Here is a 17,627-nt window from a genome sequence, read left to right as displayed (position 1 = left end):
AACACTGCACGACATTATCCCTACTTTTCTCTCATTCCACCACAGATGGTTGAAAAATCTCATTCAGGACCCCTACTAGGTGAGGACCATGAATCCACAGATTAATTCCAAACCCTTTGGGAAGTAGTCTCTGCTTCCCTTTCTCAAGCTCCTATCCTCTCTAACCCTACATTTGAGCCACATCACGAAAGAAGCCTTTCCCCCAGCCCACTACCATTTGACTGCCTCCAAACTCTAGCTCACGAAGTTCCCTCTGCCAGGCATGCCTGGAATGCCCTTCCCCCACTTTTGGACTGACAAACTCTTCTCTTCCTTTAAGCCTCAGGCTCAGCCCAAATGTGACCTCCTGTGAAACCTCTCCAAGTCCCTCCCGGTGGAATGGATCTTTCCTTCCCAAAGGTCCCAGCATTCTTTCATCCTGTCTTACAGTCAGGCTAGTCGTTTGAAAGTCTTCCTACTGGGTTGGACTGTGGGAAACCACAAAGCGTCAAGAAAGGCATGGACTTAGGAGCTCAGATCCCAGCTCTGCCAGTCATATCTGAGCAACCTTGTAAATATTTCTTAACTATTCACAGTGTCTTTTCCCTATCTATAAAAGCAGGAAAACAATGGGTTGTGCTGAAGATCACTGCCACATGAATGAATTAAAAGTGCCTAGGTCTGGTACATAGTGGATACTAAATAAATATTAGTTTCTTGGTTCTTGAGAGTGGAATCATGCTTTACACACACTTGTGGGTTCGGCTGTGCTCATGTATCCCCCATGGCCAGGATATAGTAGACACTCAACAAATATTTACTGACAAACTGACTATTTAGCACAATGTCTGGCATATAGTAGGTGCCTGGTAAATATTTGTCACTTTTCTTATATTCTCTTTGAGGACAAAAGCCATGTCCTTCTTTGTCTTCTTTTAAAAAATGGAGATGGGGGTCTCCTTATGTTGCCTAAGCTGGTCTTGAACCCCTGGTCTCAAGTGATCCTCCCACCTCGGCCTCCCAGAATGCTGGGATTACAGACGTGAGCCACTGTGTCCAGCACTTTTTTGTCTTTGTGTAGCTCCAGTGGTGCCTAGCACAGAGTATGTGCTTTTATATATATGGATAGAAATTAATAATAATAATAATAATAGATACCATTGTTTGTGTGGATGCTCCACACCAGGCATCCTGCTAGGAAGCTTACACACATTATCTCCTGGATTTGCATACATTTGCTATGTAAACAATAACACCAACCTCATCACCCCGTAAGGTTGGTGTTACTATGGTCCTCATTCTAAAGCTGAGAGGAAACTGAGGTTCAGAGAGGTTAAGTATCCTGCCTTTGTGGCAAGATCCAGGAAGCAACAGAGGCGAGTTTTATTAAAAAGAGCCAACTAGCAGACTTGTTTGTATGGGAATGCAACAGAAGGTCACAGAACTGGTTAAGTGACAAAGGTGAGACTTGAACCCAAGCCTTTCTAACTCCGAGAGCCTCAGGTAGTCTCAGAAGCCCGTCTGGTCCGTTTTCCCAGCTGGTGCGCAGTGGTCCACATCTGCCTCCTTCCCCCCTGAGCAGCGGGATGGGCTGGGGCTGGCCAGTCACTTACCTTCACCTTCCTGAAGCAAGACCAGAAAACGTCCAGCAGAGGCATGGTGGCGCTTGGGGAGCTTCTAGGGCCGGCGGGGCTGTGCCGGGCACCGGCTCCTCCCTCTCTGGGGACGAGGCTAAAAGAGGCCCGGGGCTCGGCGAGAGCCAGCCCGGGCCCTGCGCTCCATGAGCCGGCCCCGCGAGGGGAGAGGTGGAGAGCAGCGGTTGCCGGGGCTCAGCTGCCTCGACAGCGGGCGCCTCCCGCCTCCTGGAAGGCCACCGAGGGAGGGAAAAAAGGAGGGAGGGAGAGAGGCCGGCTAAGGAGGAGGGACCAGGAGGCGGGTCACTGATTCAAACTCGGCACCGTTAGCCAGTTGGCTGGAACGGGACAGCAATGCCAATTGAAATTCCCTGAACATTACAGTTCCCCGGCTCCGGGTGTCCGGCCCTCCTGCCGGCTCCCCTGCCGGCTCCCCTGCCAGCCCCGCCACCTGCATGCTGGCATTGCCTGCCTGCTTGCTTCTTGGCTGACTGACACGCCAGCTCTCCTTGGGGACCTCTCGGTAGAGCCCAGACCACACAGGGCCTGTGGAAAGAGTGCCAAGGAAAAGGGGCAAGGAAGGAGAGCCCCGGCCCCAGCAGGACCGAACAAGGTGTGAATGCAGTCCACGGAAGGGGAAAAGCTTGCAGCCTTAGAAGCCCCTCTCAGACAGGCGCCCTGGCCCTGCCTCAGTAGATTATTCTCCAGCCCTCTAAAGTGAGGACTCTTGACTCACCGTGGCATCTCGGAGAGGCCCCTTCCTCCTGGGTCTCAGATTTCCCAGCTGTACAATGAGATGCCGGGTTAGAGGTCTCTAAGTACCAAATCTGTTTGGGGTTAGGTACAGGGCAAGTCTCAAAGAAACTCCACTCTGGACAATCACAGTTCCTCTCAGAACTCCCCTGCTGCTCCTGGGAGTCCATAGGAAGTCAGGTCTTGCTCCAAAGAGAATCTGAGCCCTCAAATGCCATTTCATCCATCCCCCTGCCCCAGGGCATAACAGCAGCTCTCTCCCAGCTCAGATAGACTGGGTGTATGCCCTTTTCTGAACATCTGAAGAGATGATGGCTTCCCTCCTTTATCCAGTCCCATGCTCAGGACCCTCTAAGCCCAGAAGTTTAGCCTGAAATCTAAACTTGAACCCTCTGGATGCCCTGAAAGGAAAGAAAGTCAGCAGCAGGCAGTTCTAGAGGCTTTCTGGGCAGAAAGTCATTAAGAAGCAGTGACCCTCCCCCTCTCTCAGCCCCTCCCCAGACATCAGAAGGCAGGGTGCCATGGCTGGTAGCCAGAAGGCTCCCAGGGACCCCATGGCAAAAGGCCAGGCTTGGGTCTCTGGAGGCACATGTCATCATGAGGCCCAGAATAACTAACTCTCCCTGGCCTCACTTCTGTTTCAGAGACCCAAGCTAGTCAGGCAAACAGCCAGGTCCTGGGACCCTGGAAGGTCCTAGGTTGCTTTAAGCAAGCCTCTACCTGCCTTCGGGGACTTTCTTCATCAGTGGCTTTGTCCGGAGGTTTGTCCAGAGGCTCTGTGAGGGTCCCCCCAGCTCTGTTTACAACTTACTCTGTGACCCTCAGTTTCCTCGTTTGTACCAAGGAGGCTGCAATCACTGACCTCACCCTCTCTCTAGCTCCGACCTCAGGGGTGTCTCAGATGTGAGTTCTGTTGGGCTGTGTCGGGAAGATGGTCAGCAAGAGCCAAGGTAAGTGGCTTCCCACCCACCTCCAGCTGAGCACAGGCTTATAAGGGGAAGCTCTCTGCATGTGGGGGAGGAATAACACGAGGAGTCAGAGCCCAGAGAGTTTTCTCCTTTGAGCATATGCCCTCCTGCCCTGCAGCCAGAGGCCTGAGGATGGAGAACTGGGAAGCAACTATTACAGGAAAAGCTGCCTGCCCTCCTAGGATGGCCTCATAGTCTTTCACTCTCTGGAGTTCACCTCCTTCTTTCCATTCCAGCCCCTGGGAGGAGATGTGTCAGCCGTGCCTTTGGGCATTCATTCAGGAGGCATTAGTGCGCAGCACACCACATTAAGCTAAGAAACCAGGAGACTTCAGTTTCAGTTCTGGGTCTCTCACACCAGTTTTGTCTTGAGGTGGTTTTAAGCCATGAACTCGGAAGTTGACTGCCTGGATTCAATACTAGTTCTGTTACTCTTTAACTGGTGACCTTGGGCCTGTTACTGCCTTAGTGTGCCCATCCGTAAAATGGGGAATAATAATAGTACCTACTTCCTTTGGGAGGTTTAAACAGAATGAATTAAAGCATGTAGTATAGTGTCTGGCATAAAGTAAGTTCTCAATATATGTTATTTGTGGCTCATTCTCCATCAGCCAGGAAGGATGTTGGTGTTGAGGTTGACATACCTGTCAAGGATAATAACTACCATGGCTTCCAGTGCTTTGATGAAACCTCAGACACATGGGTTTCATATTATTGGAGCATTTGTTGCTTCCCTGAGGGTTGCAGCTCTCTATGTTTGCTCTGACCAAACCAAGGAAGAAGGCATGTGCAGATTTTTACAGAAATTATGATTCCATAAAAGATTTTGAGGAGATGAGGAAGGCTGGTACCTTTCAGAGTACAAAGTGATTTTGGAATATAAAGAATTTCTTTGGGTTGAATTACATAGAAGTTGGTCACAGACCTGTGTTCCTGAACTATGAAATATGAATATGTGGGTTAAGAAATGGTTTCTCTTCATAAATAAACAATTAACAAATAAAAATAAATCTCATTTGGTATTATTGAAGAAGCAGAGGCTTTGGAGCCAGACAGACTTAGATTTGAATCCTGGTTCTGCTACCTCCTAACAGTGTACCCTTACAAAAGCCACTTCCCTTCCCTAAGCCTGTTTCCTCATCTGTAAACTGAGAGTCACTGCTTACATAAGGGGACTGCTGTTAGGAGTTAATGAGATAACATATGCTTGGCACATAGTAAATGTTCAATAAATGTTAGCTCCCTTCCTCTCTCGTCTTGTCCTGAACGCTCCTGGCTCTCCCTGCTTCTGGTAAAGCAGAAGGAGCATTGATTTGACATTATTAGATATGAATTTAGATCCAAGCCCAGCTACTTTTTTGGTTGCATAACCACCTTAGACAAGTCACATTACCTCTGGGACCTTCGGTTTCCATGGCTATAATAGGAGAATAAGGATAAAGATCTCTACTCACCTCCCAGGTTTGTCATTAAGAAAGAAGGAACAGGCCCGGTGCGGTGGCTCACGCCTATAATCCCAGCACTTTGGGAGGCCGAGATGGGCAGATCACCTGAGGTCAGGAGTTCGAGACCAGCCTGATTAATATGGTGAAACCCTGTCTCTACTAAAAATACAAAAAATTAGCTGGGCATGGTGGTGGATGCCTGTAATCCCAGCTACTCAGGAGGCTGAGGCAGGAGAATCGCTTGAACCCAGGAGGCGGAGGTTGCAATGAGCCGAGATCACGCCATTGCACTACAGCCTGGACGACAAGAGCAAAACTCCGTCTCAAATGTCTAAAAAAAAAAAAAGAAAAAAGAAACAAAAAAAAAAAAGAAAGAAAGAAGGAACATGCAGGACCTGATGTGAAGTGGGTTCTCTCAGTTAACACAAGTCCTCCCTCCTCATATCCCTCTTCCCCATATACCCCATGGGGGATCTGAATCAGGCAGGTTCTCCCTTGCCTCACACTCAAGGCCTGACACAACTGGCATAGCAGTAATGAAATCTGCTTTCTTTGGGTGGCGGATATGGAGAGTGTATCATTCAGGGAAGCTGGAACCCAGAGGGGCTGGGCAACTGTGCACAGGCAAGCAGGGAGGCTAGCACATCAAGCCTCGCCTGATCAGCTGCTTGATTTCTCCACCTGGGAACTGGCACTGCCCACAAGAGGGTGTCTTGTTTAAGGCCCAAGTCACTGGTCTTTGCCAAGGAACCCAGGTGAAGGAGAAGACAGGCCCGTTATGGCTGAGGCCCATGAGGAAGGAAGAATGGCCTCCCTCCCAGAGACACTGTGTCCATTCCTGTGCCAGATATTGAGCAGAGCACATCTGTGACCATTGGGGGACCAGAGAGAAAACTATATGGAATGAGAAAGGAAGTCAGACCTACTAAACGGGACCGCGGTACACCATTAAAAGTTATGAAGGATTTGATGGAGTTTTTATTTACGTGGGTTACATCTATCCATGTTAACTATATTAGAAATTAAGATGGAAACATTTAAGGAATATTGCTTGATTGATTCGTTCGTTGTCAAAGTCATGCTTAAAGATTAAATATGTTAATATAAATAATATATTCTAGAATATATTTTTAATATTTTATGAAGTATAACAATATTTTACAAAACAAAAATAAATTTACCGAGAAGAGTGGGTAGATTTTACATTTGTTGTTATTCTCTTTGATGTTTGGCTGGATTCAGAAGCTAGCTGCTTCTGTTATGTATTGAAGTATGTAAAGAAAATTCTGCCTCCTGCAGATATGTTAGTTTGAAAAGACCTCCTTGACCTTGACCTTTGGAAAGATTCTCAGGGACCTTCAGGGATTCTTTTCTTTCTTTCTTTTTTTCTTTTGAGACAGGGTCTCACTCTGTCACCCAAGCTGGAGTGCAGTGGCACGATCATAGCTTATTGTAGCCTCGAACTCTTTTGCCTCAGCCTGTTAAGTAACTGGGACTACAGGTGCACGCCACTACACTTGACTAATATATATATATATATATATTTAATATATACTGTATGTAATTTAATAATTTAATATATATTCTATATACTATATACAATAAAATATATTCTATATACTATATACAATAAAATATATTCTATATACTATATACAATAAAATATATTCTATATACTATATACAATAAAATATATTGTATATACTATATACAATAAAATATATTCTATATACTATATACAATAAAATATATTCTATATACTATATACAATAAAATATATTCTATATACTATATACAATAAAATATATTCTATATACTATATACAATAAAATATATTCTATATACTATATACAATAAAATATATTCTATATACTATATACAATAAAATATATTCTATATACTATATACAATAAAATATATTCTATATACTATATATAATAAAATATATTCTATATACTATATATAATAGAATATATTCTATATACTATATAGTATATAGAATATATTCTATTATATATAAATATATTTAGAGATGGGGGTCTCACTATGTTGCCCAGGCATTCCAGGGATTCTTGGACCACAATTTGAGAACCACTGCATTAGAAGATCTTAATTAGACCTCATTAGAGAGTCCTGGAACATCTGAGCTGGAAGAGTCTTGCAGAGCATCCTGTTTGAAACCCCCCTCATTGTGCAAAAAAAGGAAACTGAGGCCCAAATAAGGAAGGAGAATACCCAAATTCACACAGCAAGGCAGTGGCAGAGCTCAGAGTTGGATCCAGGTTTCCTGCTTCCTAGGAAACTTATTTTCCCACCGCCTTTGAATAAAATACAGCTATATATTCTAAGGGCGGCAGCTGTGATACACTGGAGAGTACCTGAGTCTGGATGATAGAGAGGCTTGCGTCCTAGCACTAGACCGGTAATTGATGCAGCAGTCAGATATTTTTAGAGCATCCAAGAATCATAGCATGGATGCCAATGAGGTAGTGAGTTTCCTGTCACTAGATGCATACTAGAAAAAGATTGGCTTAGCTAACCACTTGGGTTCCTAATAGCTTCAAGAGTCTAAGAGAGGTGACTATAAATGGTATTTACTTACACCACAGTTCAGGCAGGGTTCCCATGGCAGGGCCAAATCAGTCACTTTTCCACATTGAGACAGGGACATGGTAGGCAGGAAAATATTAGAAGAATTCTTCCTCATTTATTTTGTTAAAAATGATTTATTTATCTATTTACATTCTACTTTTCATTCAATGATATCCATTCATCCATTCGACAAATATTTATTTGACATCTACTCTCTGCCAGGCAATTTGTTGGGTGCCTTGTTCCAATAAAAATCATAAGTGATTTCAGATGAGAATAATACATCTCATTGCACTAGAAAAGTACCTCTCTCATCTCCTTTTATTTCAATCTCTACCTGTTTATTTTATGCTCATTTAAGCTCTCTCTCTCTCTCTCTCTCCATATATATATATATATGAAGGGATTTATCAGGAGAATTGGCTCATGCAATTATGGAGGCTGAGAAGTCCCACAACAGGCTGTCTGCAAGGTCTGCAAGCTGGAGACCCTAGAATGCTGGTAACGTGCATGGCTCAGTCCAAATCTGAAGGCCTTAGAACAAGGGAAGCTGAGGTGTAACTCTCAGTCTGAGGTTGAAGGGCCTGAGAACCCTGGTGTTGTGGAGGAAGCACTGGTGTAAGTCTAGAGTTCAAAGGCTGGAGAACCTGGAATTCTGATGTCCAAGGACAGAAGAGGAAGACTGTATCCTAGCTCCAGCGGGTAAATCAACATATTTGCCTTTTCTGTTTTTGCTCTCTGCAGGCCTCCAGCAGACTGGCTGGTGCCCGCTCATATTGAGAGTGGATCTTCCCCACCTAGTCCACTCAGACTCACACCCTGATCTCCTCCAGAAACATCCAAAAATAATGCTTTACTAGGTTTCTAGGTGTTCCATAATCCAGTCAAGTTGACACCTAAAATTAACCATTACAGGAGTAATAGTGAAGAATCAGAAAAGTAAACTTGGACAGAACTTGGTGTTTGTATTTCATCATTTTTTTCCTGGTTTCTGAGCATATGCCAATCTTTCAATTAATGCATTCCACTATAACAGAGGGAAAGAGCTAAGCTTGGTGGAAAGAAAATAAAGTTTCTAGCATTCCACAGGAAGGCAGGGACTTGTGAAAGGCACAAGTCTTGATTTCCATTTCCAATCATTACCTTAGAGAATAAAAGCATAGAAGTGCTCCTACGAGACAAACATTTGTGTAACAATCTCCAAACAACAGCTTATTCTCCTAGAGAGAAATGTGGTATTTTACACAGCTCCTCAAGGGCAGAAACTTTCTTCTGAGGGAACATGATTTTCCAAGGCATGTGTATTTTCAATGCAGAGCTATACACATTAGCATCTAGCGCCTTCTGCTAATAGGTCACAGGATCTTATATCCAGGCCTTTTATTTTCACCTATGTGTTCATTCAGTAGACCTTACTGATTACCACTCTGTGCTTGGCGCTGAGGATACAGAGATGATGATGATGATGATGATGATGATGATGATGATGATTTATAACAATTGCTAAGATTTATTGGGCATTTTTTGTTTCCTCTTTCCATTCTAAGCACTCTCATTTAGTTTTCACAGTAACATTATGAAGAAATTATTCTTATAATTTTCATTTCATGGATGAGAAAACTGAGTCCCAGAGAGGTAAGAAATCTTGCTCAAGGTCACACAGCTGGTAGGTGACAGAGCTGGGGTTCAAGCAAAAGCCATCCAACTCCAGAACCCATTCTTTTACACTTTGCCATCTGTTCAGATATGACCCCCACCCTGGCAAAGGGCTGACTCATGCTCTACAGGAGAGTTAAGCCAACCAGACAAAGAGCCTTGATCCAAAATACAGCATGAGGGGGTGGAAGCAGAGAGTCAGAGAAAGTGTTATTGGAGGCTAGATGAAGGTCAACTCAAGGAATAAGAAAGCTTGAGGGAAGAGGTGGCATTCGTGTTGATGAGCAGGTTTTGGGGAAGTGATGGGATGAGTATTCTCGACAGAAGAAACAGCATAAGCAAAGGTCTAAAAGTAGGAATTCAGAAATTACATATGAAGAAGTTCATTCAAGATGTCTCTAGTATAGGGTTCATAGAATCGCAATACGGAGCAAATAACAGTACAAGGTGCCCAGTTAAAGTTGGACTTCAGATAAATTTTAATACAAGTGTGTCTGAAACTCACCTTTAACTGGTGTCCTATATTTTATACAGCAACCCCAAGAATGCATAAATGGGAAACTAGAATGAGAAAGGGCAGATTAGAATCAGATCACACAGGACCCTCAACATCAGGTTAGGTCATTGCCGGATGATCTTGCAAACTTGCCTCTCTAAGCCTCAGTTTTCCCTATCTGTAATGTGAGAGCACTGGACTAGACCAATGGTTCCTAAACCCAGTGCACAACTATATTCCAAAGTGTAGATCCCCAGGCTCTTCCCCAAATTTCCTGAATCTGAACCTTAGGGAGAAGAATCTGGTTCTCTGGTGATTCTGATGAATATCTAAGTTTGAAAACCAATGGGCTATGTGGCTCTAAGTATCCTTCTAGCTTCAGTATTATTTGTGACTGGTTCAAGAGTGATTATACCAGAGAGGTAGGCTATACCTTTATACTATTAAGTCGCTGAGTCCCTTCCTTCCCTCAGCTTTCCTCACCAGTGAGGCCCAACCATTTCTATAAAAGACTTTGGAACTCCCCTTCCATTCCTCTCCCAGCTTCCAGAAGGCTCCATGTCAAATGCCCATACTACAGGGAGTTCTGGCAGATAGGAGGCAGCTGATCATTTTTGTGTGTGCGTAAAATGTCCCTTGCCTTGTAGGAGTTTCTTGGGATGGGATGGAGACTGGTGTTTGGTGTGTCACAGGACCATCAAGGCCAACGGCCTGACACTGAGGCAGGCCTAAGCATGATCTCTAGAAAAGACATGAGATACCCCTTGGAGAAGTGAAATTCCTGCTGTTGGAAAGTCTGGTCTTCCACTCAGCAGGGCCTGAGGTGCGAAATATCGACTTCCCAGCTCAGGAACACAAGGCCCCTGCCTCCCGCCACAGTGGCTACTGCCCATAAGTAGGTCAACTCAGCACCTCCTAGCTCCAGTGGCTTCTACTCCAACCAGCTTGGTGTACTGAGAATTAGAGTCAGGGCAGGGGATATGAGATCCCCAAGGACCAGGCTCTGCTATGTTTCCTAGCCAGAGCTGGCAGCCTCCACCCTGGGCCAACCCACTTTACCTCTCCAAGAGGCCCACTTGCCAACAGGCCAATCCTGCTGGGCCTCACAGGAAGTGGTGGCAACTGGAGGCTGAATCCCATAAGCATCTGTCAGTAGGATTGTAGGTTATCATCAGCCCAGCAATTTATGCACAAGGTGGTGGCACCAAATGCTCTGGTATCAGGGCTGTCGCCTTGGCTCTAACAGGTCAGCCAGAACCTGGCAGGGCTGAGAGAGCAGGGTTGGGGGTTGGGGGGAAGGGAGGAGTCAAATATTGGGAGAGGGGGACCGAGAAACGGGGTGGGAGAAAGAAACAGACTGGCTTAGAGCAAGGTCTGGGTCAGTGACACTCTGGGCCTCCACTTAGGGCCCCTGGATGGCCCAATGGCATGTCTCAAGGCCTAACAGAGCTCAGGGAGAGCCCAAGTTAGTGTCAGCTAATGCTGGAAGCCCCTGCTAGGCTTGGTGGGTAGTCAGATTTCCTATTATGGGTTATCATGGCCACAGTTTGCTGAAGCAAGCCCAGATGCCCTGAGAGATGGAAGGACCTGGGCAGGCTTTGCTATACTTGCAGTCAGGCAGGCAGAAGAGACAGAACAGACAGAACAGGCTCTCTAGAGAGCTGAGGCAATAGCCAGAAGTGGGGATGCCCAAGGGAACAGCAGAAGTCTTCAGTCTCACACAATGTCTTGGGGAGGACACAGCAACTGACGAGGAGTCCAGGGATGGGTGACGCCAAATACTCTAGGGGACAGTTGGGGTGGGCAGGGGGGTGGGGGCGGGTGGCAGCAAGACCTTGCTGGGGGAAAAGGGGCCAGATTTAAGTCTGTGAGGGGATCAGCAATAGCAAACCAGAGCTCAGCTATCACTTTACCAAGGATGGAACCCAGGGATCAGAGCTGGCGTGGGCAAGGTGGGGACTTGGTCTTTATTTCCAGTCAAAGCCCAGTGACTAGAACATGGGCATAGGGCCAGGGCCAAACCACGGCAAGAGTCTGATGTGGAGGCCAGCAGGTGGGCCCAGGGCTGCCCAAGTGTCATCATGGGGGCCAGAGATGGAGCTGGGCCTGAAGGTGGGGTCAGAAGGTCTCAGCTATGGGGGAAGGAGATGAGCAGCAACTGGGCACCAGGCAAGGTTAGATAGTAGACATCCCACAGGGCAAAGGCCAGTCCAAAAGTGCCTGCCCCCCTGTATTTGACACAACGCAGCTTGTACAGCTCGACTCAGACCATGCTATAGTGGCAAGAAGGCTTCCCAAGAGGCCCAGCCTCAGCAAAAGCAAGCCCTGAGCTGTGAAGTTGTGGCCTTCTTGGTGACTTGGTGAACCATAAGACCTGGAACAAGCAGCCACTGCTGGGCTGATATGCTTCCATTTCTCTATATACCATCAATCCATAGAGCTGGAGGAAGAAAAATGCATGGAATATGTGGAAGGAGAAAAAAGCAAACTAAGAGTAATAAGAGCAATGATGAGATGGTGAAAATAAAATAAATAACAACAGAACAATAAGAAGAAAGTATAATGATGAATTCTAACAAAATAACCACAACCACGGCTAACATGCATTGAGCACTTACTATGTGCCAGACACCACTCTAAACACTTTCCATGTGGATGACCTCAGTTCCCCAGACTACTGAGTGGCCTTGGGGCTAGGCCCCAAGGGGCTGAGCCAGGCCTAGGGGCTCAGCTTGTGGCCAAAACCAGAGCTTTCCTCTATCAAAGGCACAGTGGCCTTTCTCAAGACTGCAATAATTGCCATCAGCTTGTTGGCACTGGGACCTGACCACCAAGCCTCTTGCCCCTCTTCTAGTGTCCTGGCCCCCAAATCGACAGAGAGTAGTTTTAGAGCTAAGTCCTGACCCCATGCGAGCAGGGAAAGCACTGTCCTGGCAATTAGGAGGAAGAAGGACATAGGGTCCAGTCTTGTCTGAAGCAGCACCTAGCCATGGGATTTGGGACAAAGCACTTCTTTGTGGAGTTCAATTCTCGCATGTATACCTTTCATTTATTCATTAAACAAATATTTATCATTATATGCCAGACACTGTTCCACTCACTGAGGACACAATAGTAAATGAGACCAACACAGTCTCTGCCCTCCTGAAGCTTACATTCCAGTGGGGAAGACAAGCTATATATATATTAAAAAAAAAGGTAAATATGTAGAAAATCAGACCCTTATATCAGAAGGGAAGGAAGACTAGGCTGAGAGGCAGTAGGCATACCTCATAGTCCTAGCCCAGCCCCTTATAGCTGGGAAATCTTGGGCAAATCTCTGCATCACTCCAGGCTGCATCACTCCAGGTCTCCTATTCTGAAAAATCTGGATAAAAGTCTCTGTCCTGTGCACCTCCTAAGTGGTTATTTTTATGATGAAATGATAAAAAGGATGTCAGAGCAACTGAGGCTCTGTGAGTGCTATGCAAATGGAGGGGGGATTTATCATAGTCCCAGTAGCTAAGCTGGCTGTGGGAGAGGTGAACTGAGACAAGGAGAGCATTGTGCTTTTCAACCCATTTATACCTTTTTCAGAAGACTGGAACTCTATGAGAGCAGCTTGGCTTTAACATCAGCTTCTACTAAGTTAAACATTTAAATCAAATGAAACTCACACATGAGTTTTAAATATACAAACACCTGGGTACAATTCAGTACTGTTCTCGCTGGTCTTCAGCTGTTCTTAATCCTGAGGATTAAACAAGTCAAAGCCTCTAATTTTTTTTTAATTGAAAAACACCATGGAAATGCATTATTTCCTCCTAGAATCCTCTAATTTGGAATTATGCACTCCAGTGGGGCCTAATTGTCTGGAAGGTCTAGTCATTTGGGCGTCAAAGGTGAGCATATATTGCCACAGTGTTGGGATGGGATGGGTTCCTTGGGTCCACCTGAGGTCCTCAGAGAAGAAGGCCAAGCTGCACTAGGTCGAGCCACTAGTGGGGAGAGGGGCTTACTGCCATCTCACACAGAGAGAGGCCCTTGGGAGGAGAGGGACTTCATCTGGCAGCATAAAGAAAATAAGCCGTTCAGTTAAATATTGCAACAGCCTCCTAACTCTTCTCCCTGCCTCCAGCCTCCACTCTCTACCCCTCCAATCTGCTTTCCAACATTGCTTACAAATTGTGGGTAAGGCAATTGTGCTTTTAAACATTTTAAAAACATAAATACTACATGAGTAGCTTTTTGTAGCAAACAATATTAATAATAAAGAAGTCTATAGACTTCTTTAGACTGGGGTTTTCGTCCTCAGCACTATTGACATTTGGGACTGGATAATTCTTTGTTGTGAGGGCTGTCCAGTGTCTTGTAGGATGTTTAGCAACATCCCTGGCCTCTGCCCACTAGATGCCAGCAGCACTCTCCCAGCTGTGATAACTAAGAAACATCTACAGACATAAGAAAATATCCCATGGGTGGCAAAATCTCCCCCCATTGGGAATAATTGCTAAAGAGTAAGAAGTGCACGTCCCCCTTCACCTCTGCCAAGCCCACTCCCCTCCTCAGAGATAATCATCATTTGACATTGATCATTCCAGGCCTTTTCTATATATTTTCACGCATATGTATATACCTAGCAATATGATCTTTCCAAAATGCAGATTTGAATGTATTACTCCTGTGATCCAATTTCTCTCCAATAGCCTGCATAAGAAAATGCAAAATTCTTAGCCAGGCAAACAGGGTCTTCAGGACCTGACTTCTTCAGACTTTTGTCCTGCCATCGCTTCCTTGCGGCACAGCTCCCCACTATAAAGACTAAAAATGCCATAAACTCACCTTTCTAGCCTTTCTTGCATTTAGGGCATGGGAAAGGAATGTCTGATGGGGAGCTTCCGGGAAAGGTTTTCCTGCCTGCTATAAGAACACACATGGAATGAAGGGGTCCTCTCATTCTTCACTGTATGTGGTTGAGCCTGCATGCAACACAATAACCGTCTTGCAATCAAAAAGAGAGATCAAAGATCATGCCACTGCATTCCAGTCTGGGTGATGGAGCAAGGCCCTATCTCTAAAAACTTTTTTTTAATTTAAAAAAGAGAGAGAGATGTCATTGACAAATCAATGATGATTGAATGGAAGGATAAGAAAGCCTCTGAATCCTTGATGACATCATCATTGAGCCACTGAACCTGCCTGGGAACCTCCTACCTTTGGACTACTTATCATGTGAGATAAGCCAATGTGTTCATGTGTTCATAATACTTTTAGTTGGATATCCACTCACTTGCGGTTGAAAGCATCCAAACTAACACATACCATATTCCACCTATTTATGGATGCCTAACACACTAGTAAATGCCTTTGTGCATGCTGGTGCCTCTCTCTGCCTGGAATGTATTTCCACTGTATCTGCATGACAAATACTATTAAATCAAGTCCCATCTTAAGTATCACCTCCTACCCTATGAAGCCTTTCTAACCATCATCCTATACCCAGAAATGGTAAACATCCCCCTTCTTCATGAATCTGTTTCATCTTGTTAATATTCTATTATAAAATGTATCATACTGAATTGCAATTTATTTGTTAGTCTGTGAGCTTCTTGAGGGATGAGGCTGTATCTGATTCATTTCTGAATGAATGTGCTCATCACAAGGCTTGAAATAGAGTATACTTAGTAACTTTTTACTGACTGGGTGTCATGTCAGACCCCTATTGATTCCAATAGGGATGGCACTGTGTCTGAGAGGCCACAGAAGAGAGCTGGATCCAGTAAACAAGACATAGGGTTTATTGGAGATTTACATACAGGGTGGTCCAGGAGGGATGGGCTCGACAGGAAAACCAATACCATTTGTAAAAAGCATGCAGTTTATACAACATTTTTACTTAGCACTCTCCTCCTAGCAACCTCCATCTAACCCAAAACAAAGGGCCTTGGTTCCTTGCATGTCCTGTGTTCCAAGAATTGGGCCAGGGGTTCAGATGTTCCTCATAGATAAGGAATGAATCTCCGGGTTGGCCACTCCTGGATTCCTTAGCTTGGAACTCTGAGCACACATTCTTCTTAGACCATTCTCAGGTCATTCTCAGGGTACGCTTAAGTTATTACTCTCAGGTGCATCTGCCATACAGGGGGGTGGATGGTTAAATGGATTAGTGAATGAATAAGGAAATGAATGAACTGACCAAGTCAGCTGGTAGGGAAATGGTAAACAGCCCATTTCTCTGAGTGCCTTGCTTCACTTCATGCTGGCTGGAACCCTCAAAGATCAGGAAAGGGCAGATTACCTGAGGTCAGGAGTTCGAGACCAGCCTGGCCAACATGGCAAAGCCCCATCTCTACTAAAAGTACAAAAATTAGCTGGGCGTGGTGGCGGGTGCCTGTAATCCCAGCTACTCAGGAGGCTGAGGCAGGGGAATAGCTTGAACCTGGGAGGCGGAGGTTGCAGTGAGCCAAGATCGTGCCACTGCACTTCAGCATGGGCGACAAGAATGAGGCTCCATCTCAAAAAAAAAAAAAAGAAAAGAAAAGAAAATCAGGAAAGGGGAAGATGCCATGGATAGGAGAGGCCCTTATAGATAGGACTTCACTCCATTCATATTGCAGCTCTGTAACCACTCCTTTGTCCTTCCCCTTTCTCCTCACTACTAGGCTCTGCCTTTGAGTTGAAGAAGAGAAACAAAGGTTAGCACTCAATTATTTGTTCCAGAAAGAAGTAATCATCTCAGGGTACATGGTCCCAATGAGGTAACCTAGCCACTTGTTCCTCAATATGCTAGGGGCTTGTTATAAGTGTGGAATCTCAGGCCCCAACCCAGACCTTTGAATCAGAACTTGCATTTTTACAGGATTCCCCGGGTTCTTCCCATGCACATGAAAGTTTAAAGAGCATGGCTGTTTAGCTCTCTATGGAAGGAGCATGGCATTTGCTCAAGTACAAACAAGTGGGGCTTCTCCCATTCGTCAAAACCTCATGGAAAACCATCCCAGAGCTTGTCTTCATCACAATTTTAGATGTCTTTTCAACTTTTTTGTTCAGAGTGTTCATATCTCACTTAAGACTGTGGTTTGCCATCCTCCAACCTAGCTCTGTTAGGGACTGCCTGACAACCACAGAGCTTGAAGGAGCACACATGCTCGGCAATTGCTCTTTACCTGTTTCTGAGCAAGCCCTTCTGGAAAGGAGGGAGGAATAGCTCAAGCTTGACTCCCAAGGTCTTGGGAAGGAGGGTCTTCCAAGTTTTTCTAAGAGGGTGGCCTTCTAGAAACCCTGGGTAATAATAATAATAATGGTAATAATAATAATAGTACCACCGGAAAGTGGTACTTGAAATATTTCACAGCTGTGGCACAAGCTCTGACCAATCAGAATGGGCCCCTACCAGAGTGTGGCTGCTGAATATCATACTTGACCATACGGGATATTTGTAGAGCAGTGAACACTTTCTTAAGCCCTTTCACTCTCACTTGAACTCTCCAACATCCCCCAAGGCATGTTTTGACCATAAGTAAAGCAAGGCTAAGAAAGGTTATGTGACTTGCTTAAAATCACAACAGCTGGGAAGTGGTGGAGCTAGATTTTGAACCCATCTGTCTTCCTCTCCATTCTGCAGTTCCCACACTATGCCATAATTCTTCCTCCCTTTCTGGCCTGGACACACCCACACCCCATTCTTCTGGAGTTCTCCCTCAGCTTCAAGGACCAATTATTCAGCATGGTGCCTCATGTAGGGAGCTGGTGAAGGAGACAGGTGAGCCAGGAATGTCTCCTCATCTCAGGCCGCAAATGAAAGAACTGGTAGGGGCCTTCAAAGTAATGTAACCCAATGCTTCCATTTTGTAACAAGTAAACTATATTCTTGATAAAAGAGACAGGCTGAGCATCACCTACAGAACCAGAACAGACTTTTAGGATTACTTAGCCTAACATCTCCCCCTGTCACTCCCATTTCACAGATAAGAGAATGATGACCCAGAGGGAACTGGCCTGGCTAACAGAGCAGGTTAGTGTCAGAGCTAGAGCTCAAATTAAGGCTTCCTTATGGATTAAAGACACAGCTCATTCTATCATTCCATTCTGGTCTCCCAGACATTTCTTCTTCAAAATAAAACAG

At 45.2% G+C, this 17,627-nt stretch overlaps 1 protein-coding gene across 2 annotated transcripts in view; it reads right to left on the bottom strand.

The window, feature by feature from the left end:
• Positions 1-1,826, bottom strand: part of STARD8 (StAR related lipid transfer domain containing 8) — a 78,056-nt gene extending 76,230 nt beyond the window's left edge. For both annotated transcript variants that reach the window (XM_008970005.5, XM_055106379.3), the window contains exon 1: positions 1,593-1,826. In XM_008970005.5, coding sequence (XP_008968253.2) covers positions 1,593-1,637 — 45 coding nt within the window. In that variant the 5' untranslated portion in view covers positions 1,638-1,826. The remainder of the gene's footprint in view (positions 1-1,592) is intronic.
• Between the last annotated feature and the right edge of the window lie 15,801 nt (positions 1,827-17,627).

This window comes from Pan paniscus, chromosome X (assembly GCF_029289425.2).
Source record: "Pan paniscus chromosome X, NHGRI_mPanPan1-v2.0_pri, whole genome shotgun sequence".
Classification (NCBI taxonomy): domain Eukaryota; kingdom Metazoa; phylum Chordata; class Mammalia; order Primates; family Hominidae; genus Pan; species Pan paniscus.
This window is presented reverse-complemented; position numbering and strand designations above follow the sequence as displayed.